Source organism: Calypte anna, chromosome 1 (genome assembly GCF_003957555.1).
Source record: "Calypte anna isolate BGI_N300 chromosome 1, bCalAnn1_v1.p, whole genome shotgun sequence".
Taxonomy (NCBI): domain Eukaryota; kingdom Metazoa; phylum Chordata; class Aves; order Apodiformes; family Trochilidae; genus Calypte; species Calypte anna.
Genome location: NC_044244.1, coordinates 10,919,463 through 10,946,153, shown reverse-complemented (window position 1 = coordinate 10,946,153; position 26,691 = coordinate 10,919,463). Strand labels below are relative to the sequence as shown.

The 26,691-nt window shown below is 36.8% G+C and overlaps 1 protein-coding gene across 2 annotated transcripts; it reads left to right on the top strand.

The window, feature by feature from the left end:
* CD36 (CD36 molecule) lies at positions 1–26,515 on the top strand. 2 transcript variants are annotated; one of them, XM_008493019.2, is made up of 14 exons: positions 1–91; positions 3,115–3,349; positions 11,605–11,765; positions 13,849–13,993; positions 14,805–14,984; positions 15,132–15,223; positions 15,649–15,695; positions 18,020–18,089; positions 19,678–19,865; positions 20,659–20,777; positions 22,060–22,133; positions 22,874–22,928; positions 23,136–23,300; positions 24,044–26,515. In XM_008493019.2, exons 2-13 carry the CDS (start codon positions 3,230–3,232, stop codon positions 23,298–23,300), a joined length of 1,416 nt encoding a protein of 471 aa, XP_008491241.2. In that variant the 5' UTR covers positions 1–91; positions 3,115–3,229; the 3' UTR covers positions 24,044–26,515. The 2 variants fall into 2 exon arrangements, with proteins under 2 accessions (XP_008491241.2, XP_030301281.1); XM_030445421.1 differs by having other exon boundaries at positions 3,112–3,349.
* Positions 26,516–26,691: the final 176 nt, after the last annotated feature.

The following is a 26,691-nucleotide window of genomic DNA, read 5'->3' as shown; positions in this document are numbered from 1 at the left end:
AGATTTAGCTGCTTGTCTTCTTGTAACTTGATGCAAGTCATGTGTTAAGTACTTGTATGTTCAGCTGAAAAGTCAGTTGCCCTTATTCAAGGTGAGTCATCTCATACAGCTTTTAAAATCAGAGGGCTTTCCTCAGAAATACTTTTAAAATCACTGGGAGGGAAACTCTTGAAAAATAATTAATTGTAAAGGAAAATAAAATGGCAGGTTTTTTCAAAGCTGCTTTCAAGAAACAGTGCAACTTTAAATGTATTAATGAAATGCTTGATTATTATGTATTTTATGTTCGGTATTGCTGGATTTCCCAATTTTACTCTGTGAACCTTTATTATTGAAACTACAGTTCTGGAGTCACATGAATATATTAGAAATCCACCTTTTTAAAGTAATATTTGTAGCATTTACTTTTGCAGATAAAAAGCTCAAAACTATAAATTCAAAATGTGTCAAGGACTGAAAAAGATCTCAGAAATAAACTCTTCTCTCTGCAAATGCATCATTTAATAGTTTCAGGATTTTTACTGGTGTGTACAGAGGTGTAAGTTAAGTGGGGAAAAATGTTTAATGATGTTTTGCATCTTTCCTCCTATTATGTTGCTAATAAACTGTCTTTTCAAAGATTTGAATGGACCATTTCCATGTTCAATACTCTATTAGGGTCAATTGGAACAATTTTAAAAAGTATATATCCAGCATTCTAGAAACAGGTGAATATTGTTATTACTCCTGTAGTCAATTCTGTATTTAAATGGTACTATAGTCTCATAGACAATATCTTATTTTTAATGGTACTTTCTATTCTGCTTAAGGTAAATTATTTCAGCTCGAGCATGAATTCTCAAACACAACCACATTCTTCTTGGAATGTTCAACTTAATATTTCTATTAATACCCAATTATTACTTTATTAACACTTTTAATATTTTACATTCATTTGTATTAGATGAGAATAGCTTCCTGACTTCTATGTGAAACTATTATGTTGTAAATGCTCTTCATTGCAGTTGTGTAATGGATAATCTGAATTGCAGAAATTGAGATATGTCTAGACTGTTATTGCATTGTGTTTGGTGGGGAAAAGGTCAATATTTTACAATTTGCAAAATCTTGGAATACTCTCTATTTATTAGCAGCCAGTTACTTTCTAGCTGTTTAGTGCTACTGCTCATGGGATACCTGGTTTGCCTAACACAAACAAAATCCACAGGAATAGCTTGTAGAAGCTTAGATGGAAATGTATTTTGATGGAAGATGTGTTTCTGTTGAATTCAAAAAGCTCCATTATGTAAATCAAGAAAATGATTTCTCGTGGTTTCTAACAGCTTTCCTTAAACACTTGTGGAAGGGGTGATTTCTGTTTTAAATATTAAGATGACTTATTTCCCCAATCAAAAAAAATAAATAATAAAAAAAAAAGCAAGAATTTACATTATTGTGGAAAAATCAATTTGAAATATGTACTTTTCACATTTTGACTTAGTAGGATTTCTACTTCTCCTTAGGTTTGCTGCACTGTGTAAAAGTGATCAGATTTTTTAAATCCCCACAGCACTTACACCATAAGTTGCACAGTTGTGTTACAAATCGCTTTTGCCAGACTAAAGATCCTGATCTGAACATGACTACAAAAATATGAGAGTTGGTCCTAATGACTTCCACTTGAAAGTTCTTCAAGTCTAATGAATTCCCAATTTGAGTTTGCTTTGAAGTTTGTGGTTAGCCACATTAGGCTATATCAATTAGGTTATATCAATTAATATCTTGGTGCTTTTGTATTTCAGCCATCTTTCAGTTATCCTTGTGAAAATTGCAACAAGTTTCATAAAAACTTAGGGGAATTGTTTTTTTCCTAATTTTGCCCCTTTCAGGAGTTTCTGTACAGTCAGAGAGGAACAGAGGTACTAGAAAGGAAAGCAATGAAGAAAACCTGTGGTGCAAATGCAGTGTACATCCTCCAGCAGAAAAAACAGGTTTACATCTGTGAAGAGTATCCTTGCAGTCCCAATGAAAGTCAAAAACTTTAGCAAAATAACGTTTCTTTCTTGGTCCCTTGCATATGCAGGCAAAACAGCCAAAAAGTAAAGTCTTGATGAGGGTACCACAAGGAATGACCTAGTGGTAGGTAGATGGGGTGCCTGACTTTGATAGGAAAGCCATTATTCTGAGATTGCAAGTAGCCTTTTGTTTATTCTACCTGCACTTATTCAAGGAGAAATGAGTAAAATACCAAATGAGCTCAAATGCACAGAAATATTAATTGTTAATGGCAGGGTAGCCATAAACTGCTAACATGAGAGCAGACAAAAGGTGGGTTTCCAATGTAGATAAAAGGAGGAGTCTGGTATCAGGTTATGGACATGGTAGGACAGGGAAGTGTACATCCTTAGCCTGCTGACCATGGTACTTTGTGTGCCAGTGCATGTTGTGTGTGTATTTTTTTTTAAAAAGGACCTCATAAGTGCATTTAAAAAAATACATGCTATTCCTAAACCTGCTTTACTACTTAGAAGTCCATGAAATTTTTTTATACCTTTAATCCTCATGACTAATCTGGAAATTCAGTTTGAATTGTTCTTCCACTCCATCTTTCTGTTTTGCTTTGCTCTCTGTGTTTGGCCTTGAATCTGTAATTAAGTTTGCAGCTAATACCTGCTTTAGAATTGCAGAAACAGCCTGGGCAGCCCACACCAGTGGTGTGAACCCCTGCTTTTGCCTGAAGTGGGAGTCACAGGCATTTCGGGCCCTGATAAAAACAGAGGACTATAGTTTTCTCCGTTGGCACAGTGGGATTTTAGGGAAGGTGCTTGCCTGAGGAAAAGTGTCAGCTGAATAGTAATGATGTTATTTTGCTTGAATTCAACAGAACAAAACAAACAAAAAAAAATTACTGAAAGAACTTATTGGTCTTCAGAGATTTGGAAGAAAGATGATATCGAACAAGTGACTTGCTTGCCAAAAGTACATGCAATTTTTTTTTTTTTATTTTTTTTTTTCCATTGGTTGTCCCTGCTGGCTGTTTTTTGACATGTTATCTTCCTACCTGCTTCAGCTCATGCACTTTGTACTTTGATCTTTGGAATGTGATTTTTGTTCACTTTCTCCTTGTATTAGCAGCTTCTCTCAGAAAGATCCGTGAGTCTGTTGGGACTAAGAAGTGAGAAAAGACCTGTCAAGCCTTACAGCAAGGATATTTTTACATTGTCTGCCTGGACCCTGACAAAGGAGAGGGATGGGCTGTAACAGAAACTGTGGGCTCATCACTGGGGCTGTGATCAGTGGTATTCTGGCTATCTTTGGGGGAGCTCTGATACCGATTGGAGATTACCTTATAGGCAGAGCAATAAAAAAGGTATGTATTTTTGAGATTTTTTTCAGTCTATATGTTTTGTGGGTATTGAATAGACATTATTTCAAAATCTTGTGTTCTGTTTCTTCTTTTTTCCTTTTCTCTTTTTCTTTATTCAACCTATTTTTTTTGTAGTATTTGTAATCAAAACTTCCCCTGGAATAGAAGCAACAGTAATATTCTTTTAATACATTAATTATATTGCCATGTTTTCTGCTTGCTGTCCTTCATGGCTCACATAAGAAGCTAAAATACATTTTCAATATGTGTTTTGCATAATCTAATTTATATGTAAGTTTTTTAAAGTTTCATTATTTCTGCTTCTAGTTTTTTCCCCTTGATGATACATAAACTTTTCTGCATTTTTTTTCTTATTTTCATACTCCCTCCACACTCTCAGATTTGCAAAATGCAAATAATCTAACAGATTTCTGATGCAGAACCTATATTCACATGCATTCAGCTCACCTTCTGTGACCATGTGCTCCACAAGGATACAGGGTGGGATCATGTACATTTCCTTGACCAAAGTAATGGAAAGAATAATTGAAGTAGGGAGTTGTAGACTTGCCAAACACAATTTTTTTTCAGTTGTTTCAGATTATTTCATTTCCTTGAAATCTAGTTTTGTCTCAGTTTTTTAAATCTTTAGTGAAAAGGGTGTATAACTGAGGGTCTAAATAATGGAACAATCTGGAGTGAAAGACCATGGAAGCACTGAGGTGTCAACCATGGAGTCTCTGCAGACAAGGTGGTATCTCCTAGAGTTAAAAATCTAAAAGCCTTAAGGTCTTTGACTGCTGGCCAGGCCTCCTAATGATTTGCTGTGGTGCTGGAGACTGTGGAGATCTTGGAGTTAGTCAAAGACCCTTCTGGAAGACTGCCTTGAACTCAACAGCTACTGAAGTCAGTTGTAGAGGTGGATATATGAACTGTCAGGAAATGTTAAATTGTTTTTTGAGGCCCTGACTCATTTCTGATTCTACCATAGCTTTTTTTTTTCCTTAATTAATGTAAAAGAATGGCTTCTATCTATATAGTATTTTAATTTTTTCAGCAAGCTCAGAGAAAATCTAGGTATAGAGGAATTTTCCAGTTCTTACTGTATTTCTAATGAATTTTTCAAATTTATAGAGAATAAAAAATTAATTATCCCTAGATAATGTCTCACTCACCTTGCAACATTTTACCAAAAGGTCGTGCTATTTGCATATAATATTAATTGTTTGACATATTGAGGAAATGGTAGTTTGTCTAGAAAGTACCTGGTTTTAAAAATGTGTTCTTACATTAAATATTTACTTTGAGTTAATTCAGAATGTTGTCTTATGCCATTAGGTATTTTGAAAACAGATTATAATTATTAGTAATATGTGTTCATCTGTGTAATTGAAATAATGAACTAGTTATACAGCATGGTTTGCAAATGTCTGTATATGAAATTAGACCTGAACGAATTCTTAGTGGTAAAGCATTAGACGGAGTAATTTTTTCCTCGACTTCTTCGTAATTTTCTACGTTGTGATCATGTTTTATATGCTTGTACCTATTTCCAGGTAGCTTGTTTGATACATATAGTCATATAAAACATCAAAAAATAACTTTGTAGAGGCTTTATTTAAGTAAACATACTTTTTTTCCTAAGCACAAGTCATATTGGTTTATTTTTATTCCTTTTTATCATGCTGACCATGAGACCATAAGACAATTCCTCTTCAGAAAAGATCACCTGAGGTGTAATATCTGAAATATGGCATCAGCTCAGCAGATGCACAAGAGGGGCTTGAATCTAATTCTGATTTGCTTGTGTTGGGCCACTGCAGTTATAGTTAAGCAAAATTTAGAGTGGAGTGCAAACAAAACAGAGCATACTGAAAACACATTTTTTTTTCCTGAAATATTTCACTTTTAGAAATGTAAATTTTTTTTAGGAAATATCTAGAAGATATAGATCAGTTTCAGTGGCAATCTTATTCGGAATTTCTTAAGAATTTCTAGGACAGGAAAAAAGTATTAAGTGAGATGTTCTCTCATCAATGGCCTGTAAGCATTTGTGTTTCCATTTGGACTCAGATGAGGCAAAGCCTGAACTGAGGTTCCCACCCACTGGATCAAAATAAATAAATGTCAAAATGACTTTTTAATAAAAGTGAAAAACTGTTTCAGATATTAAAATTTATGCAAAATCATGTCTCAAATTCTACACAGTCCAAAGCTTGAAAAAGACCCCTAGTTTTTTCACTGCTTGAGTCAATTCTTTGCACAAGCTGACAGCAACACCGTATATTTATAGGAAAGTAAATTTTGGGACAAAAGGTTATTGCTGGATTAGAGAAACAGATATTAATTTTTTTTTTTCTCCTGAATGAGCAGTTTTAGGACACTTCATGCTATAGCAAATCAAATTGCCACAAATTAACTTGTTATCAAGATATAGAATCATAGAATTTTCAGTGTTGGAAGGAGCCAAGATCATCTAGTTCCAAGCCCCCTGCCATGGGCAGGGACACCTCCCACTAGATCAGGTTGATCAGAGCCCTGTCCAGCCTGGCCTTAAAAACCTGCAGGGATGGGGCTTCCACCACCTCTCTGGGAAACCTGTTCCAGTATTTCACCACCCTCATGGTGAAGAACTTCTTCCTAAAATCTAATCTAAATCTACACTCCTCTAGTTTGTACCTATTCCCCCTGGTCCTATCACTGCCTGACATCCTGAAAAGTCCCTCACCAGCTTTCTTGTAGGCTCCCTTCAGATACTGGAAGGCAAAATATAAGGTCTCCTTGGAGCCTTCTCCTTTCCAGACTGAATAGCTCCAACTCTCTCAGTCTGTCTTCGTAGGAGAGGTGCTCCAGCCCTCTGATCATCCTCGTGGCCCTTTTCTGGACATGGTCCAGCACATCCATGTCTTTCTTGTTATAGGGGCTCCAGAACTGGACACAGTGCTCCAGGTGGGGTCTCACGAGAACAGAGTAGAAGGGAAGAATCACCACCCTCAACCTGCTGGCCACAACATTTGACCTACTAGTCAGATTACAGTGTCCCAAATTTACACTCAAGCAAGTCCAGATGAGCTTCTGAGCATCTGCCAGTAAGCAGGGTCAAATTTAATTTCAAAAATCAATACAATCAATAGTTCTTTCTGTTCTTGTTCTTGCTACCAGCAGGAGCTTGAGTGCTCTTCCCCTAAGCACATGTTTACAGCTTACTAAACCCTACCAACATCATTTCTTCTTTATTACAGTCATTGAGAGATGAGACTGAGTAAACACTGCAGGTCATGTTTTCTTGGAAGGCTGCATACTGTTGTTGCAGCAAAGAGAAAGGACCCCATTAGCATATGGACAATATCAGTTACCCTCAGAAATTTGGCAGAGACTCTCAGGGTATTGGCTGTTATCTCTTGGGAGGCAGGTACTGTTATCCCCCCATGAGCAGTCCATTGGTAGACAGCCCAAACAAACTCCATGTAATAAGTAACACCAAGGTAGCACCTCTTCATGTGTTCCAGTTTATGAACTGTCTAAACCTGTTCCAGTTTATAAACTATCATCTGTGCTTCAACACAAAAGACATTGCTACCTGCTCTAACCCCAGACTGCTTTACCTGTGTCTCAGATCTGTTTGGAATAAGTTGTTCCTACACCTGTGTCCAGCAAGCTTAAAGACTCTCAACATTACATAGATTTTCTGTACCTTTTTAAGGACCATTAAAGAACCTGTCACATGAAGTGCACACTCAAAGTGACAGCACCATCAGCATCTTGGCAGGGATCCATCCAAAGAGATCAGGGCTGTGCTAGTTCAGCTCTGATACTATTCAGGGAATGGAGCCTTCACTCTTATAAAGGTTTCATTTGACTTCAATACCAAAGGGCAAAATTCCTAGTTTTCTTAAGCACTAAGTCTACCCAGAGAGGGGGGAGGTGCAACACAAAAAGCAACACAATGCTATTTAACACATTAAATTCATGATTAATTGCTAACACAGAGCCATGTTTTATTTGCCAGATATTTGCTCAGAGCAGCTTTCTTGTTGCAGTCCTCAAGACAACTCTGCTATTTTTAGAAATAAACCTATCGATTTTAGCTATTATGTTTAGCCATCTGTCTTCTACATATCTGTTATCTGTGATGGAACAGATTGTATCTCCTTAGCTGCTGGAGGCATAGGAAACACTTCTGATCTAAAACTGTGTTTGAGATCTTGATATGCCACTTCTTTATCTAAAGTAATGAAGCTAAAGAAACTGCTGTCTGTCAGCAGAACATAAGTGATTTAATCATGTATTCCAGCATTATAAATGATAATCTTGATTGCCTTCCTTAATGTTTTATCATCAGGGACTCAGAAATTACACTGATCCAACAAAGTCTGTATAGAAAGCTAATAATAAGCTAATAATCATCACTTACAAAGTAATAAAGGGCTATTGATACTTCAGTTAAAAAATGAAAGCAGACTAATTGTTTTCCTGGAACTTAACTTGGTTTTACAGAACTGTGTGTTTCCTCCAGCTTATACGTGCAGCTCAACACTTACAGTACATAAACTAATAACAATTTTGTTACAGCCTAAAGTACTCATGGCATCTCTCAGTTCCCAGAAAATGACATTGTCCATGTGACCAGACCCTTTGTTAAGACAGCAACTTTGTCTTACATTTCATATTTCTTCATCAGCAATCATGATGGCTGAATGTAGGTGAATGTTAAGCAACAAAACCCAAGCAAGTTCATATTGCTGACTGCTCAGCATTTCTTGAATTTATGTAGTGCCAGTTGACACACCACAACTGGGGGAAAAATTGTGTCAGAAACAAAAAGGATTAAAGTTCCCATTGATTTTTCTCAGTCTGGCAGAGTTAGGTCATGAGATAACTTGGTTGTGTAGCAATTACATATTGGATAGTTACTTTTGCTAACAGTTAACTATTGCATAAGATGCTAGAGCTGCTGTAGATTTACTAGGGAGGTGAGAGGTGTTTCATATTATTGTGACCACCATGAGAACAGATGCAGCCACATGAGATAGAGATGCACAGCCTGGGAATTCTTGGGGGAGTTTGGCTTCTCAAGAGTGTTGTGATGTGCCAGGTGCAGCCTATTGTAATGGTTTAGTTAAGAATATCATTTTGGAACAGGGTATTTTTGAGTATGCAGCAAACAAAACTATTAATCATTCAGTAGTTTTTGGCTGTCTATAGATCTGTAGCAAATTCACGATACGGGGCTAAGACTCTGGCTCAGGCTCTGGCTTACTCTCTCTGGGCTTAGTTGCCCTTAGTTTTTTCTAATTAGAATTCTGTACAATAAAGTAAGTTGATTAAGCATGAGTGGAGTTCATGCCTTCATACCCCCCAACATATTACCAGTTTCAAATTAGTAGTTTCCCAAAATGCCCCCCCTTTCGTAGTATCACAAAACATGGCAGTGTCATTAGGGAAATATACAAGTGGCCAGCCATAGAGAGGCTGGGCTCACCAGTGATCAAACTCAAAGGCTTGCTGGTGTAATTATATTATTTTTATCAAATGAAGACACAAATAAAGACAGAGCTCTGGATTTTCTTCCACTTTAACCCATCATTTGCAGTCTCTGTGTGTGCGGCAGAATCATATACACCTCCTTTGTGGGTACTAACAATGATGGCTGAATGCCACCAAAGATAATAGTCTTGCTCCCTTCCTCCCCCTCCCTCTTTTGTTCTGCTGCTTCCCTTGTTTTAGCTCTGGTTCTCATCTAATCCTTCCTCCTGCTCACTGCTCACACCACCAAGTCAAGTAGCTCACTGGTAAAAAGGTAATCCAGTGAAAAAAAAAAAAAAAAAAAGGAAATAACCTTGCTCCAGTCCAGCAGCCAGAAAGTGCTCTCTGAGGAATGAAGGAATGACTGCTGGCCCAAAGGAAGGAGAAGGGATATGGCTCAGGTGCTGTGGGTCCTGGATTGCTCCTCTAACTGCAGCAATGTCAGGCTGGATCAGATGCCCCCCTGAACCATCCTTCAAGAGTGTCCACAGTGTTATTGGCACAGAGTAGATGGTGGGCTGCAAACCCACACAGTAATGTGTTGTGACCTGCCTGTCCCATGTGCTCAGGTCCCAAAGGGACTTCTTTAAGCAATGTCCAAAGTATTTTTTCTCTGTTGAATGTTGGCATTTCCTAAGGGTATAGCAATTATTGCCATAGCAGTTATTCTTGCATGGAAAATCAAGAACCACCCCTACTATTTAGGTGGACAGTAAAGTTGTTCTAGATTGATAAGTAGTAAAATGTGGTAAAGGGCAGTACAAAAAGTAAATGAAAAGGCTCCTCTCCCAGACTGCTTTTCAGCTTACAAGAATGTTCTCCTGATTATATTAAAAAGCTGGTATAAAGTCCTGCACACACTTAGCTTTCCCTTCAATAGTAGAGAGATGATCCACCCTTTGGAAAAACTAAGATCATTTACATGGAGAAAGCTGTAAGGAAGCATATTCCTCATATTCTTCCAAGTCAACACAGAATCTCAAGTGCAGAATAAATGTTTTTTGAAAGTGCCTGAAATGTCTAAATCTGGAGGCAAGCTGGGGACTATTTATGTGCTTGCCCAGGATGGGAGGTTCCATGGCTAAAGCCCTCTGGGCAAGTGCTGTTGTGGCAGAGGTGTTAGTGTATCATCTTGTAACCCCTAGCAGAGGGATATAAGGAAAGGAGAAGACATCTCTTAAGAAGTAACATGACTTTAAATCCTGTTGTTACATGGTTTAAACTTCCCTGTTCAGCCCCTGTACCTGTGTGTTGTAGTCATCCAGACAGATTAGATTGTCCTATTCACAATGTAGCTGCCGGGAATCCTTAACCTTTTCCCTACCCCAGTTACGCAGAAGCAGGAGGACAAATCCTGGCATCTGCCTCCATCCCAGGAGCCTGCTGAGCAGACTGGCTCTGAGCAGACTGAATTGTACTTTTTTTATATCAGTCTGTTTCTCCCAGATCCTTTGAGTAATTCTGTGTGGAAAATGAAAAGATGATTTCCAAATCATGTAAACTTTTCTCTTCACCAAGGAGATGATCTGTCCCACACAGGATCATATCTGTGCTGGAGCATGCTGAAGAGATTTTTAGATCTTGGGTCTGAGTACAAGACTTCAAACTGATAACATTTTTGGCAAGGTTTCCTTTCTCTCTCACACAAATGCATGTAAATTTTATCAGGTTTGGTTTTCTTTTTTTTTTTTTTTTTTTTTTTTTCCTATAGTGGTTGTTAAGCAAACTCTAAAGGCATGAAATTGAGGTGGAATGAAAATCTAGCAACTGCTAATTTAAAATATCTTTTCTTGTTCTCTTGAGGGATTCCAGCCTTCTGTTTCCTGGAACTCCAGCAGCTGTGAAAATTAATTAATTATTAGCACACAACTCTAATAAAAAAGTGTTTTAAATGTTGGAGCCACTCAGCCTAGATTTTTCTTTTTGTTGAAAATATTTTTCTGAATTTTTACTATCAAAAGGAAAAACTACATTATCACAGAGCTTTGGGAAAATCATACAGAGAGAGGCCTGATGTGGACCAGGCAAAGCAGGCATTCTCCTGGCCATACAGGAGCCTTACCTTCAAACTCTTCTTCTCACTGTACGTTCCCAGGGACTGAATAGACTTTTGTCTAGGGTGGGTCCTTACATCCTGTCTTGTCCTTACAGCCATATATTGTCCTCATTCCTCAGACATAGGAAACTTTCCTTATGAAATGTTATTAAAACAAGAGAGATTCCTTAAAAAATCTCAGTTCTGGAGACAAGAGTTTTCTGACAAAAACCAGTCTTGAGAGAAAACCATGTGCGTTCTCTGGGTGTACAAATACTTAGTGCCTGAGCTATGTTCGGATATAACTCTTGTTTCCTTCCCTGGGCTATCTGCAGATAGTAGTTTATGGATTCTAAAAGCTACTGGGTGTCATTCAGTCATTCAAAAAATTTCTTTTTACAAATAATCAGTGGATTTTGCAAGTATCTGGGATCTAAGGCATTGCCTGGCCACAGAAGTAGGAAGATTTAGCTACTATCTGTAGTATCAATTACATAATCTTTTTTTTTAGAGGGATTCACTTTTGTTGTTATTGAGCAGAAATATCAGGCTGCCTTCAGATGTGGGGTGAATGTATGCTGTATGCCTCATATTAATGATAAAATAGTTTTTCCTGTTTGGGAATCTTCTTGAAAGTAAATAGAGCTAGTAACTAATTTTTTGTGGTTAATTTTAGCTTTGATTTTTGTCCTTTTAGGAAGCTGTCATTACAAATGGTACCATTGCTTATGCCAACTGGGTTGTGCCAGGAACTTCAATTTACAGGCAATTTTGGATTTTCCATGTGCTAAATCCTTCAGAAGTATTAGATGAAGGAGCACGTCCAAAACTTGAACAAAAAGGACCTTACACATACAGGTAAGCAAAGACCCCTTACTACGTTACATGTCATAGCAGAAGTTTTGATAAAGTCAGAACAAGTTTTGCTGAGATAAAATTTTCCTTTTAAATTCCAGCATAGTATTTTAGTTGAGCTTGACAAAAATGCCTAAATTGCAGTTACACACAGCAATCACTAACACTTTCTGTATTCAGTCTCACATGGGGAAAACACATGTAGTAATAGGTATGTAGTTGAAGTTGTTCATTCTTGTGTAAGATGATTGCTCATTGACAAGGTGTTTGCCACAACACAGAGGCTTGTGTCATTTGTTTCTGTTCAGCTTTTGCAAACCTTTTTTTATTGAAGAAAATAGGCTAGATGCCCTACAACAATGAGATTATTTTATCATCTGTGTATAATTAATATTTGTTGTAATAACATAATTTTTCTTTGCTTTGTTAAGACATACTTTTACTCTACAGATTTTCCTTTTTCCATTTTTCCTCTGAAAATAATTCTTTTCTGAATGGACTGGCTAGAGCTTGGATGCAGCATCTTTCAGGGAAGCTTTTAATAGTTTGCTTAGTTTTAAATGTGAAGCTCATGTAGGGCTAGTTGATGCTAGCCCTAATGAAGTCATTAAGTCTAATTGCCAGTTACCACTGGCACCCTTGTTCTGAAACTGCTTTCCAAAAATGAGACTTTTTTTCTTAATATCTTTGAAAATGCATATTATATTCTCAAGATGGTTTTTCCACTTCATTATTTACATCTGAGGTGCCTAAATATGCCTAAAATATTTTTTCTTTCACGTTGGAAACAGAGAGTTTGTTTCTTTGTAGAGTACTTGGGAAGGTGTAGGAAAGGGTTACACAGGAATTTGGAAGCTATCCAGTTAAGAAACACTGCAGAAGGTGAATTCTCACCAAACAGAAATGTTTTATTCTTGTGTTACTGCCCTTTTTCTCAGGAACAAATCTTTTCCCAAAGCCTGGTTGAGACTGTATAAGAAATGATGATTAAAGCTCTTACTGCTGCAGTCATTCTCACCAGGGGTGTTGGGTCTACATGAATTATTATAACATTGAGTCTCTCTCAAGCTTTCTCAACTTACCTTTATGTATTTATTATTTGTTGCAATGTAGAACAACTGGTTTTGAAAATGAAGCTGTCCCCTAAATTCTGTTGGGAAACCTTGCTTTAGGCATTTTGTTTTCAATTAGAAGTAACATGAATTATGAAAAAAAAACCCCAACCAAACAAAACCACAACAAAAAATCTCCCAACTTTCAGGTAGATGCTCTACACATTGAGCTATTAATTAAAATGATATGCACACAAACCAATCTTGAGAAGCAAAGATTCAGCTGCTTTAAGGTAAGGTCCACCTGTACTGGCTATGAGTGGACAATGGGGAAGTTGCCCTCAGAACCTTTACTTCCCCTCAAGCCCAGGCTGGAAGAACCTATCCCTTCTCAGGTGGAGCTGGAACCAAAGCACAGACTAAAGCACATTATACTTCCTGGGTGCTGCCCCCACAGAAGGGTCAGCAAGAGGATGGGACCTTGAAAAGCTGAGCTAGAACTAAAACTGCAGCAGGTCAGAAATGTGTATGTTAGTGTTGTGCTGACTGAGCATCCTTGAGAGGCTTATGAGAATCTCAGTGGAGCTGAAAGACTTCTTATAAATCTTGACATACATATGAAATGTTATCAAAGGGATTCCCATCACAGATTTAACTTACAATCTGTTTTGTTGCAACATGGGTCTATCAGATCCAAATTTAGAATGTTTATTAACATTCTGAGTTATATTCTACATATGAGAAACCATGAAAAAGCTTAGAAAAAATGTGACAAATGAAAACTAATTTAAAATAAAATATAAAAATATATATGGTCCATAATTGAAATTATTGTAAAGAAAATGGAATTTTTACATATATTCACAAGAAAAGTTTAGAATGCTTTCAGCAACTAAAAATGTTCAGCATTCTTCTACAAACATATGCATGAGTATTTCAGAAAACTTCAGTCAGGTATGTTTATGGGTTGTCATGTTAATCAAACATTAAATCTCAAATGTAAAAAATAATCTGTTTTCATTTTGTATTTCAAGAGTGAGATATTTACCCAAAGAAAATATCACGGAAAACGCTGATGGCACAATATCCTACATGTTGCCTAATGTTGCTCGTTTTGAACCTGATATGTCTGTTGGGACAGAAAATGATACCTTCACATGCCTCAACCTTGCAGTTGTTGTAAGTAAAGAAAAAGCAAACAACAGTGCCCATATTTAACTGTTGAGATACTGAAGGAAATGGGGGAAGTTAGAATAAGTAATAGTGAAACTGCCAGAGAACACTCATGAACTCAGATGACATGAGTGTCAGCTATACTGAGGATAGCTATTTTACTTGGGTTTTTTTTGCAAGTATGTATTCTTTTGAAGTAAAGAAATAATGGATATTCAGCACTTGTAGTTTTTTGCAGGATATGCTTATACTGCTGCTATTGTAACAGCAAATCTCAACCACCTATCTAACCCAGTAACAAGGCTTGTATAGTTTTACTTAACACGTTTATAGTGTGAATGGGTCTGAAGTACGTGGCATATGGAGATGACAGAAAAGGTGTAGAAAAGCAAAAGTGGTAAAATCTGTGTTATACAGATAGGGATTTGAGATTATTCCCTGTAAATATTCAAAAGCCATCTGGACATAATCCTGGTCAACTAGGTCTCAGTGGCCCTGTCCTGCCCGAGCAGAGGTGTTGGACCAGATTTCCTCCAGAGATGCCTGCCCTCAGCTGCTTTCTCAGCTGTTTTCTAATTCTGTGATTATGGATGGTCTTGTGAACCCATGGAATAAGTAAAGCCAAACTGTCTGCCTTTGTGTAAATTATGCCTAATAATGGTTTTGTTATGGAGTGTCAGTTTTAAATATAAACTTATAGCAAGTTGCAACTCTGGAAACTGGCTTTGCCAAATATTTCTTGGAGTCAGTCTCTATGTTTTGAATCTAAAGGACATGCAGATTTTTATGCTAAACATTAATTTTGTTGCTGTTTTAGGCTGCACCTTCAATGTATCCAAGCGGTTTTGTACAGCTACTACTGAATACTTGGATTAAATCTTCTAAATCATCCATGCTGCAGAACAGAACAGTGAAAGAATTACTGTGGGGGTATAAAGATCCCTTCTTAAACAAGGTCCCCTTCCCCTTGGACCCTGTTCTTGGAGTCTTCTACCCGGTAAGCGAAATCAATGAGGAGCCAAAACCATCACTTATCATTGTAAATAACAATTAAGACAGCAAGTGAGAGGAAATAAAATGTGACAATGATACAGCCTGGTTCAGTTTTTCTAACTCTTATTCCTTCCTCTTGCGTCTCTTACAGTATAATGGGACATTCGATGGACTTTACAAAGTCTATACTGGGAAAGAAGATATTACAAAAACAGCAGTAATTGAAAGTTATAAAAACAAAAGGTATCATAGCATTGTATAATTAAAAACCATATGTATTTTCAAGGCATGACTAAGGCTTGATTCACTAAGAGCTATAAATAAATGGAAAATCTTCAAGAATCTGAGGAAAACCTGATCAAGCCCAGGGTTTAGCTAAACCTCCTTCCTCTTTCAGCTACTCATGATTCTGTTTGGAGCATGGGTTTAAAAGAAGTATTGATTACTTTTAATACAAATAGTTACTTCTGGTTTGCATACTAAAGTAGCTAGATTCATTTTATCCTCTTCTACTGTGTTATATGCTTTATCTAAATAAATGAATTAACATCTCTATCATCTGACTTTGCTAATGAATCAGGATTATGGAGGAGTTATTAGCAATACAGTTAATGAAGTGGATTAAATGGTGTGATATGCTACATATAACCTGATTTTTTATCTTACAGTGATCTTTCATACTGGGAAGGTAGCTGTGATTTGGTTAATGGCACAGGTGAGCCTCCTAAAGCTTTTTAAAAATTCAGCACATTTGTTGTTATTGCAAGGGAATGAGATGCAAAGTTTAAGTTAATTCCCCTGAGATTTGAGAATTCTGTGTATTAAATACCTATTTAGCTTTTAATGTGTACATAGTACTCTTACTATTCATGCATATGTGTCTATCTATTATAATATATATGATATTGTACATCCATTATTTTGTATATACAAAATAAGGGTACACACACCCTCTTCAGCTAGACTTAATGCGGAAGAGACATAAGAAGAGAATCCAGCTCTCTGTTTCTACTAATTACCTTTATGGTACAATATAGTTAATATTATTTGTCTTCTCTATAGCAGTTGAAAATTATCTTTGCATTCTAAAAATGTACATTCACATGCAGTGCTGAAAAACAAAAATAAATGCACCAGAATGAGCAGAATTTTTTTATGAGAAATTAAAAGGAATTGAAGTGGCAAATGATAAGGTTCTCGGGCAAGTGATTTGGAAGCTGGTGAAAAGGGATGAATTAGTTTGGCTGAATGAATGAACTAGAGAGGAATATTTTTTAATTTGGTTTTGGAATTCACGTGAAAACAGTTGAATTGTTTAAGAATATGTTTATTCAAGATGATATTTTTCTTGATGAGTGTAAGAGTTGTGAGGACAGCAGAATCTCAATCTGATGAGCTGAGGCTGGCAGATGTCATGATGGAGGCTTTTGCAGACAGCTGTAGGCACTCAGTGAGCAGGTATCAAAACAAGCAGGATTTGGGGCTGGGTTGTTTGATTTTTTATTTTATTTTAATTTTTTCTTTTTTACTTTTATGTGCTTCTTTACCTGGCATAAATAAATTTTCTTAGAATCCAGAGCACATGGCAAGTTATTTTGAAATACTTCAAATACATCACAGAACTTGACTTCAAAAGTCTACTAAGCAGGAAGTATGAGTTCCTTTTTAAACTATCTAGTTAACTTTATAAGAGGCAATATTTTGTTAGGTTCTGGGACTTTTTGTCTTTCTTATAGAGCCTGAAAACTTTTTTCCCAGGGTCAGGATTTTGGTTTTCCTTCTTCCACAGCTGATGGAATAAACATACTTGGCTAACTAGACTAGTGCTCCAACATGTGGAAATGGGGACTTTTTCCTTGTTAGCAAAGGTTATCACAGAATTTACAAAAGCATTCAGGGTAACTTCTCAGGAGAGACCATGTGTTTAGAGAAGCAAAGGGTTTAAAAAAAATCTTAGGAGCATGGGAATTCCTTCTTATCTTGTAAGCTTTCACACCAAAGTGCAGCATATATTGAATAAGTAAATATCTAGGTAAACAAAGATTAAACAGCAATCTTGTATGGGTTTGTAATGAGTCCATGCTTGCAAACTCTCCAAGAATGATGTAGAAATCAAGTGTGTGTCTAGGATGATCTTGGATGTTATTTAAGAAAAAGTACTTCTGTCAGCAGTGGGCAAATCACAGCATGCAATTGGGCTTTCCTGCTCTTGCCAACTAGATTAAAAGATATCACGGATGTTTTCAGACCCCTGGTTATGGTTGCTGACCAAGAAACTAATCAGAAATTGTAGTAAGAAATAAAAAATGTACTGGTTAAAGGTTTGTTCAACATCTTGTTTGGGAAAATGGCAGTCCTTGTACCACTGGATTCTTACAGTGCCCAAGCATGCAGCTGAACTGGCTGTGTTCTTTTTGTAACAAGTGGAAAAAAAGATACCACCAAAGTGCTCTTCCTCTGAACTATTTTGCATATCTACTGTGAGGTGAGATGAGTTGTGTCTGAGAAGTGTTTCCTTTTCTCCATTAGTTAGGGAGGATCTCAGCTTACAAAGAAGAGGTCTGCTTCAGGATCTCCAGCGGAAAAAGGTTTAGCAGCAATTATTAAATAGGCAGTTTTGCAGTCTAAAGCTGTGTTTCCTGTTAGCTATGAGTGCCATTATGGCAGGTGAACCAAGCATCTCAAAAGTTTAGGTCTTTACACTGCTTAAACCTTGAAGCAACAGCAACAGGTATTGGGATTAGTGTTAAGCAGAATTGGGTTTTGTATCATCTTTAAAAGGGCTTCATCATATAGCTTCCTGTGAAAAGAAAAAGAAAAAAGCTGACATAATTTGGCTCTCTCAAAACCAGTACAATCTTGTCTGTAGAGAGCCTGTCATTGTACAATGACACATAAATCTTTTCCTCATAAATTACTCATTTTGTTTATCTACTTCACAGCTGTATAGGAAAGTAACAGCTGAGAGTTGAGCTAGAAATCAAATCATGTCTGCAAAGTGGAATTGTTTTCAAGCCCTTATTTTATTTTGATTTGCAGATGGGGCATCATTCCCACCATTTGTTCAGAAGAGTCAGATCCTGCGCTTCTTCTCCTCCGACATCTGCAGGTAGGGGGGGTCCCTTCCTGGTGCACACACCCCCCTCTGGGTGCCACCCAAATGCTCTTTCCTCTCAGAGGGCAACTCCAGTGGCTCTGCTGGGGCCCAGATCACTGGGGCAGCTCAATATAATCTTTTCTCCTAAGCACAAATAAATTAATGAGCTGTGCTCAGAGTCAGAACCTGATTTTACCAGCTTTATTTATGTCAAGTAGCAAGCTATTTACAGTGTATTTTGTTATTTTATTTTTTTTTATTTCAGACAGTTACAGATCTATAATTCAGGAATATCTGACACTGTTTTGAGCTGTTACAGATCTATGAAAGACATAGAGGGCAACAGGGTTAAAAGTCTTGAACTTCTTCTAATATCAGAACCCAGCCTATAACCTGCCTTATTTGGTCTGAGAAGGCAACAGGTAAAGGAGGGGACAGTTGGGCTCATTTTTTGCATTTCTGGAACATCATCTCTGCCAAGCAGGATTTGCTGTCATCCACTAGATACTCAAAATTGTATTCTCACAGGATATTTTTACATATTTTATTTTTATGTACTTACAAACAAACAAACATGCTTAATGCAATCCATACTGATGGCTTTTCAGCCTGGTTCTTCTGTGGCTATCCAGTGTCCCTGAGTTCTCCAGAGGGATTGCTGGAGGCAATGTTAAAAAATTTAAAGTGCATCACAGTGTATTTACTTTGGGAGATTTGACCCATTTATTTATTTTGCTGCCTGGAAACAGCTGTTTCCTTTTGAATAGGTTTAAAGTGGGCCATTTGCTTTGCAGATGTTTTTTTAAGATCAGCAATTGTATCCCCAAACTGGAAAATATTGCACAAGTCAATGATATAATTTTTAGGATAAATTACTCACAGTTTGCAAGACTGCCCTGGCCATTTAATTATCACAATTAATGACTATTGAAGGACAGTAAATATCACCTGGAGGTCATGATTAAATGGGTCACAGAAAATAGCTCTGTCCATGTTGCCAAACCCAGAATCCTTCTTTTTCTTTGGCTGCAATACAGGATTTCTTCCCTGTTTATATGACTGTGTAACAAACATATCTCTATATCAGTTGATAATGTAACAGCAAAAAGAATTTTAAGTGTTATTCTGATTCATATGCAATGGAATAAAGTTATATGCAGAATGTTGCCTGCACTACTTCGATTAGCATTATCAGGTCAGCAAAAACCTGTAACAGAACTGATATATATGTATCCTTTTCCTGCAGTCCCAAAACTTTCAAAATTTTCACAATAAGAGCAGATGTAGAAATGTGCAGAAAAAAAAGCTCTTCATCAATTTGTTAGTTTTGTGCATATTGTTTATTAGTAGTATTTTTGTCTGTCTTTTTTATATTCTTGTGCTCATCTCTGAGTTTATACATCCTTTTGGGAAAGTGTGGAGTATTCTCCATGACAGAACACTCCTACAAACTGCTGAGCAGAGTGAAGGGAGCTTGGGCACTGGCTCCTTCGAGTACTTGTTTCTTTTAAGAGACAGATAGGGGTTCCTTACAGATTATTGCCATGAATACGGATTTTTAAGCCAAATAATTGAAACATGTAACTCTTTTTTAATTCAGATCAATCTATGGAGTTTACCAGGGCAAGCAGAATGTGAAGGGAATCTCACTCTATCGTTTCGCAGTTCCTCGTGAAGCATTTGCATCTCCCACTGAAGTTGCAGATAATTATTGCTTCTGTACAGATCAAGTCATATCCCAGAACTGCACGTTAGCTGGAGTCTTAGACATCGGTGCCTGCAAAGCAGGTATAGTAGTGACATGGTACTGTCAAACAAACCTTTTAACTGGGGAGAAAGCATATGTCCCGTAGATAAGGTGTTACTCAAAGCCCCAGGATGTTTGTGTGTGATTGTGAATTCTTCCACAGGTTGTCTGTGAGATCCTTCAGATTTCTGCAGCCATATTTTGTAAAATGAGTACTGTAATGTTTCTGTATTTTCCAGAGTGCTATGCTAAATTATGGTACTACAGACTGTGCACTGAAACTGCAGGAATGGATAGATAGAGAGGAAAGGAGAGGTGACTGGATGAGCCAGAGATAGTCAGTCTTTGTATTTGTGATAATTCACACATACAGTGTGTATACCCAACTCTATACACATGCAGAGACTGAGATACACTGCTGGCTTAGTTTAGAATTGGTACAATAAAATAAATGTACACAGAGTCTGCATTTGGTGCAGAGAGGACAGCATGGATTGAACTCAGACTTGCTTTCTACTAGAAAAAGATTATGAAGATGGAGGGAAACAGTAACAGCCAGGTTCTCCCTTCAGTGTGAAACTGGGAACACTGCCAGCACCACTGTGTCAGCACAGACAAGCAGGAGTTGTAATAACAATTTATTTCACCATGCAAAATTCCCACTTGAGAGTAGAATCAAAGAAATGCTCAATATTTTTTTGGGGGGGAGGTGGAGCTGTTATAATTTTTATCAGGATTTTGTGCCCACATAGAAAACTATGCTTGAATGGAAAATGACCTTTGAACATGAAAGGGGGCTTAATGATTCAGGTGAGGTGTTTTTTTTCCCAATAGGAAGACCAGTCTATATCTCTCTTCCACATTTTCTTCATGCAAGTGAATCTATATTGCACGATGTTGAAGGCCTGAGCCCAGATGAGAAGGAGCATGAGACATTTCTAGATATAGAGCCTGTAAGTCCAAATATTTAATAACTGTATATCAGTAAACCTGTGATGTTTAAATTTAATTTTAGTAAAGTAAGACCTAATAGGAGGACAAGCAGACACTGAAATATTTTCATGCTTGTTTTTCCATGATCTCCTCACCAAAGTGTAATGCTTTTAGCAAGAGAAATTTAGAGCAGAACTTTATCTCACTCTGACTTTTAAAGTTTGGAAAATAGGTTTTGATTTTTACTTCTTGGGAATGTGAGATTAAATAGATGCTGCAAATTTTAAAGTATGCTATAGCTTTTCTGTGAGCTTCAAGTACTTTAAAATTCTTTGCTGTGAAAGTTCTTTTGTTCCTTCTATACTTATTTTACTCATTATCTATAACTAGACATTTATGTGTAATTACTATGTCAACTGATATTAAATAAATATAGATAATTTGTTTCCCAAGAAAATTGCTAGAAGAGTAAACTCAGGAGTCTACAACAGACCTAATAGAGTCTCTGTGACGGATTGTCCAATACAGCTCCAATCTGAATGAATTTATGACAGCTCTGATTTTTATTGCCTCCAATTTTACCTCTACTTCTGTTGCAGCCATTCCAATTCTTACCTTGAAGTGCATTTTCAAAATTTTCTGAATTGTGTTTCTATGGTTCCAAAATACAATTTTTCTCTGAATTTGAATGAAAAGGAAAAATTAAAGACTTCTCACTAAAATCTTTCAGTCATATAATTTAGCAGTTAAGCTATGTAACTTCACTGAAGAAATCTGAAGTTAAATCTTTTTTTCATTTTATTTGGAATAGAGATATCAACCACAATTTCCTAAATCTGATATGAAATTTTCAAGAATCACACCCTGTCTTGTCTTTATGAAAAAGGAGATGAAAATATCTGACACTTATTTGATACGTTTGTTCTGATATGAAGTATTTGGTTTTGACCCTATACAAAACATTCTTCATATTGAAAAAGAAAATTCAGCAGATTTCTAAATGGATAAAGAAATCATAAAACATTTTTATATGAAACATTTCATGACTGATTTTGTATTTTTAACTTTTTTTTTTTTTTGCCTTGAGTTTTACTTGCAAATTACAGAATCAGCTATGGTAAAGCCACAAAATCTGAACTTCTCAGAGAAACCAGAGACCCTTAGAAATATTAAAATTTCATAGAAATTGAATCCTTCAAAGCATAAGGATAAAAGATTACTGAAGTGCTTTTTGACACAGTTCATATCCTCAGTTTATGTATTTAATTAAAAAAAATGTGTGTGGTTTTTTTCTGGTTTTAGACAACTGGTTTTACACTACAGTTTGCAAAAAGATTGCAAGTAAACCTTCTTGTGAGGCCTACATCAAAAATTGAGTAAGTACTGCTTTACTATTTTGTTCTTAAAGACTTTTTTCAAGAGGGCTGATCGGTCTATGAAAATACCAGCAGAAATGATTGGGAAAAGAAGGAATAAAAATGCCATCCCAAAGTCTTTTTATTTGTCTAACAAAAAATTCTGTCATAGTTATGACTTTTCAGAGCACACAAATTTCATCAAAAGAGAATACCTTGAACAAGGCACTGCCCAAATATTTAAACACACATTTGATTTTCCCATAGAAGCATACAAGGCAATGTGTTCTTAAAAATAACATTATTACAAAACCCAAATGGGAACCATGAGAATGAGTTAGAAGGCAAGATGTATTTTCTGGAGTAAATCCAACGGGAGAGAGAATTTATGTGTGCTCTGCCATAAGGTGAATTTTTCCACATTTTTCCACATTGGCCCAAATGTAACTGTACAGACATACATTTTGGGATCTTGTATGTCTGGCAAGTGAATGCCACACAGACCTGCAGACTCTCCCACCAAGACCTTGTTGTGTCCAACCTTCCTTCTTTCTGACTCCCCACACATGGAAGACCAGACAGAAGGAGATGGCTGACCAGTATGTAAAATGACTGCTATTAATTGTAGGCTTATTTCTTTTTCAGTCCAAAACTATCTTCAAGATAGAAATGTAGTTAGAGGAGAAGAAATTTTTTTAAGTAAAGACTGGTCTTATGCACCAAACTTAAAGTAACACATTGTATTTATTTTCTCATTTCAGAGCTTTATCAAAAGTTAAAAAACCTTATGTTTTTCCTGTTCTTTGGCTAAATGAGGTTAGTATATTTTCTGCCTATTAATCTTCACTGAAAAAAAAAGCAACACACAAAAAAAATCCAAACAAAAAACTAGCTCAATCAGTCTTGTCTCCCTGAAATTGGACAATAAAACTCATGCTGTGATTTGCACATGGCAAGAAAATATTCAGCAAGTGTGAGCTTGCAAATTTACATTTCACCGACATTTTTCTTGCACTGTTCCAGTCTGCTGTAATTGGGGATGAGAAAGCAGAAATGTTCAGAAAGAAAGTCACAGGTCCAGTGGAGCTGCTGGGTGTGCTGCAGATGGCGTTAATGATCGCAGGTTCCGTGCTGTTCATCGCATTCATGGGTGCCTTTTTCATATGCAGTTCACAGAAATTAAAATAAGTAAGTAAGAACTAACAGCTTGGTACTCAGTACTACCTTTTCCTCAGGGTTTCAGGAAATTCAGAATCATTATCCTACTATATTAGCACTCATTATTTTCTGAGTGGCAACAAACCTAGTAATTATTTGGTGGTAAATTACCCAGATAATGTAGATAATGTTTTTAAATTCTCTTCCTAGCCTTAATATTTCAGGACACTCTTAACACACTCAGGAGAGGCTACTGGGAATTATATGAGAAGACCAGAAATTTTAAAAATTATTTCAAAATATCGTGATTGTAGTGAGTTTATGAAAACAGACATTTTATCCAAGACTGCTACACTGTTCTTAAGTATCTTCTAGTACTTCTCTGGGACAGAGGCCACACATCCAGATGATTTTGTGCTCTTCCAGGATGTAACCTTATCTGTGGTCCAGAGAACCCACTGTAAATGATATTTTAATGAAATGTTGCATAGTGTTTCTCACTTCTTCCTCTCAATCATGCATCACTGTCATGTTAGTCTAAACATCTCCTTAACATACCTAGTTCACTAAGACTAAATGTTCTCTCATCATGAGTAGAACAACCAAGTGGTCAACAGATGTACAAATAGCTAAGAAAACAAACATATTTTTGGAGTGATTTTAAAAAGTGCTGAGATGTGAATGTTATGGTGAAAAAGTGTTCTGCAGTGAGAGACATGCTTAAGATGAAAACAGCTCATCACAAGCTGAATTCTGATTTTATTTCATTACAGCTGACAAAAGACTTCAGAAGTAGACAATGTTTAATTGAAATTCCAGCCAAGCAGGTGTTAAAATTCAGAGACAAAAGGTATGATTCAAGGCACAGTAAGCCCACATGCTATGGAATTCAACATGCTTTTCCATTTTGAGAAGAACAACTCACTAAACTGAATAAGCCAATGTTTCTGAAGGTCCACACTTCTGATATCACTTAAGAGGCTGCCATGGAAACTATGCTTTCAAATAACTGATTATTTGAACCCTGCTACAAATTTTAAATAACACTCAAGCAGACTGAAGATGAGGTGCAGTTGGATTTTAGTTGGATTTATGCGACTTCCTACTTTTTTATATTGAGATATGCAAGACAAATGAAAGCCTTTTGCTGATGTTCTGTCTCTGAGCACAGACTGGGAATGACAACACCTTTGAGCTCATGCTGTGCTCTAGATACTCTCATTGCAATTTTTCTTTCTGTTCCTTCAAGGATTGGAAGCAATAGAACTGCTCTGTCCTCTATTCAGGGATGTGAATTGTGTTGAATGTGAAGTTTATTATGTAAAGTTACTAACTGTAATACATGATGTTAATAAAAGACTTACTAAAATATGTGGTTTATACATTTTATATGGAGATGACTTCTAGACACATCACAATCATTTGTATGTTGATGGAACTCATAAAATTTGGCTCCACAGCTGTTAAGCAGCCTGAGCTACTCACTAACTCCCAACCTGCTCCACTGCTCTCACTGGTGCCTTCTGAGTGCTCTTCTTTCTGACTGTTGCTTCAACACCATCCTCTGCTCTGCCCTAACCACACTTTGCCCAAAGCTTCCCTTCTGGAATGATCTCAAGTGTCCCCTTTAGGGTTGAGATAAAATATTCCAGAATGCTCCAGACACAGGAAGGACTGAGTTAATGACTTTGATCAAATATCAGAGGGTTCCACTTCCTTGCTATAGAAGAACATAAATGAAAACAGGGTAGCCCCATTTCTTTACTGATAAACCATCTGCCACAAAACATTCTGTCCAACCATTTCTTTACTGAGGTGCATCAGCCTGTAGACAGGCAACAAACACTGCCATCTGCATAAATAGTTTACTTTTTCATTTAATCTGAATGCCATATGAAATGAGAGTCAATGGGGCACATACTGAGTGTGGTGGAGTCTCTCCTTTTCCCAGGACTCTCTGAATTCAGAATGAGAGCCCAAGTTCAACATTTTTTAAGATTTCTTCTTGGATCTTTTGTTTCCTTAAATAAAAACTGCAAAGAAAAAGGGAGTTTAAAAATGGACAACCTGTCATAGCTTAATGTTTGGAAATATTGCTGCAGTGGACTTGAAACCAGAAAGATTTATCTTGCGAGTAAAGGATAGTATCTTTTTGCAGGTATCATTGGTATGGTGTTTGCACAAACCCAACAAACTGAAATGCTGTTATTCTAATCCCATATTCCTTGTGGACAAAGTTGTGTAGCTATGAGTAGGACCTAATGAATCATGAAATCCCAAGAGATTATTGAAGGCAAAGTCTATTGAAGGCAAGGTCTATGTGGTATGTGGCCACACTCTCTTTTTCCAGCCATGAGCTCTAAATTCAAAGTAAGAGGGCAGGAGATTTGAAGGACACATGGCACTCAAGGGAAGATCTGCTCTCACTTAAAGAGCCAATGCCTATGATTACTCATGGTGCTTGCTAGTCAAGGAAAAATAAGACCTTTCTCTCATCTCTACATTATTGCTGCTGTCATATGTGATGCTCTGTTCTCATATTAATCTGGGGACAGTCTGACACAAATTAAGTCCTCCTATGGCCTGGTCAAAAAAAGTGTTAGGACCACAAGTCACCTTTTCCTCTGAAATACACACAGGTCTGCTGTGTTTCAAAGCTGACACCAAGTTTTTCTATTAAAACTGGTCTGTTATGCCAGAATCTAGAAGTGAGATCTTTTCACCAAAGGAACAACAGCAATGCTCCTGTCATTTTTGATGCACTAGCATTTCAGCTTCCTTTTCTTTGGCTTCAAGTCATTGTCAGCAACTTAGCATCTGTTCTCCTAGTGTTGTTTAGTGCCATGTGGTGTTCCAGCAGCAGTGATCCAGCAAGTCAGGCCATGATTTTAAATGTCTCAGGACCCAATTTTGCGTGCACACAAATACATTTGTTCATATGTATAATCTCATTGATCTCTATGCAAGTTTGGACTTTTAAACTATGTTCAGCACCCAGACTGCACTTGAATGATCATTAATAGTTATTTTGTTAATAGCATTGGTTACAGTTATTGTTAATTCATGTTATTAAGGCTAATGTTAAGTATTTACATTTGTTCAAACAGTACTGGATAAGCTTTTATTAGAAATGTTAATTAAGTCAATACAAATAAAATAAAGCTCAAACTCTTCTTTCTGAGATCCTATCTGTAATTGTAAATAAAGTCTTCTATGTTGGATAATAAGCCCTGGTGGTTTTCTTGGCCTTTGGGTGTCTTTCCTTTTCCTGGACACTGATTTTGTAAATTGATGAATAAGGGAGCTTATCACAGCTGCTTGAAGGTCCATATATTTCACATTGCTGCATGATATATTATGAGTGATATACAACATTTATGCTCTGGATTACAAAAAAGGAGAAGACTTTTTGGGCAGAGCT

Excerpts from the sequence above, each read along its gene's own strand:
- CD36 (XM_008493019.2), top strand. The coding sequence starts at position 3,230 with ATGGGCTGTAACAGAAACTGTGGGCTCATCACTGGGGCTGTGATCAGT. Across the intron at positions 20,778-22,059 it reads CATTTCTAGATATAGAGCCT|ACAACTGGTTTTACACTACA; the intron begins GTAAGTCCAAAT and ends TTCTGGTTTTAG. Across the intron at positions 22,134-22,873 it reads AGGCCTACATCAAAAATTGA|AGCTTTATCAAAAGTTAAAA; the intron begins GTAAGTACTGCT and ends TTCTCATTTCAG.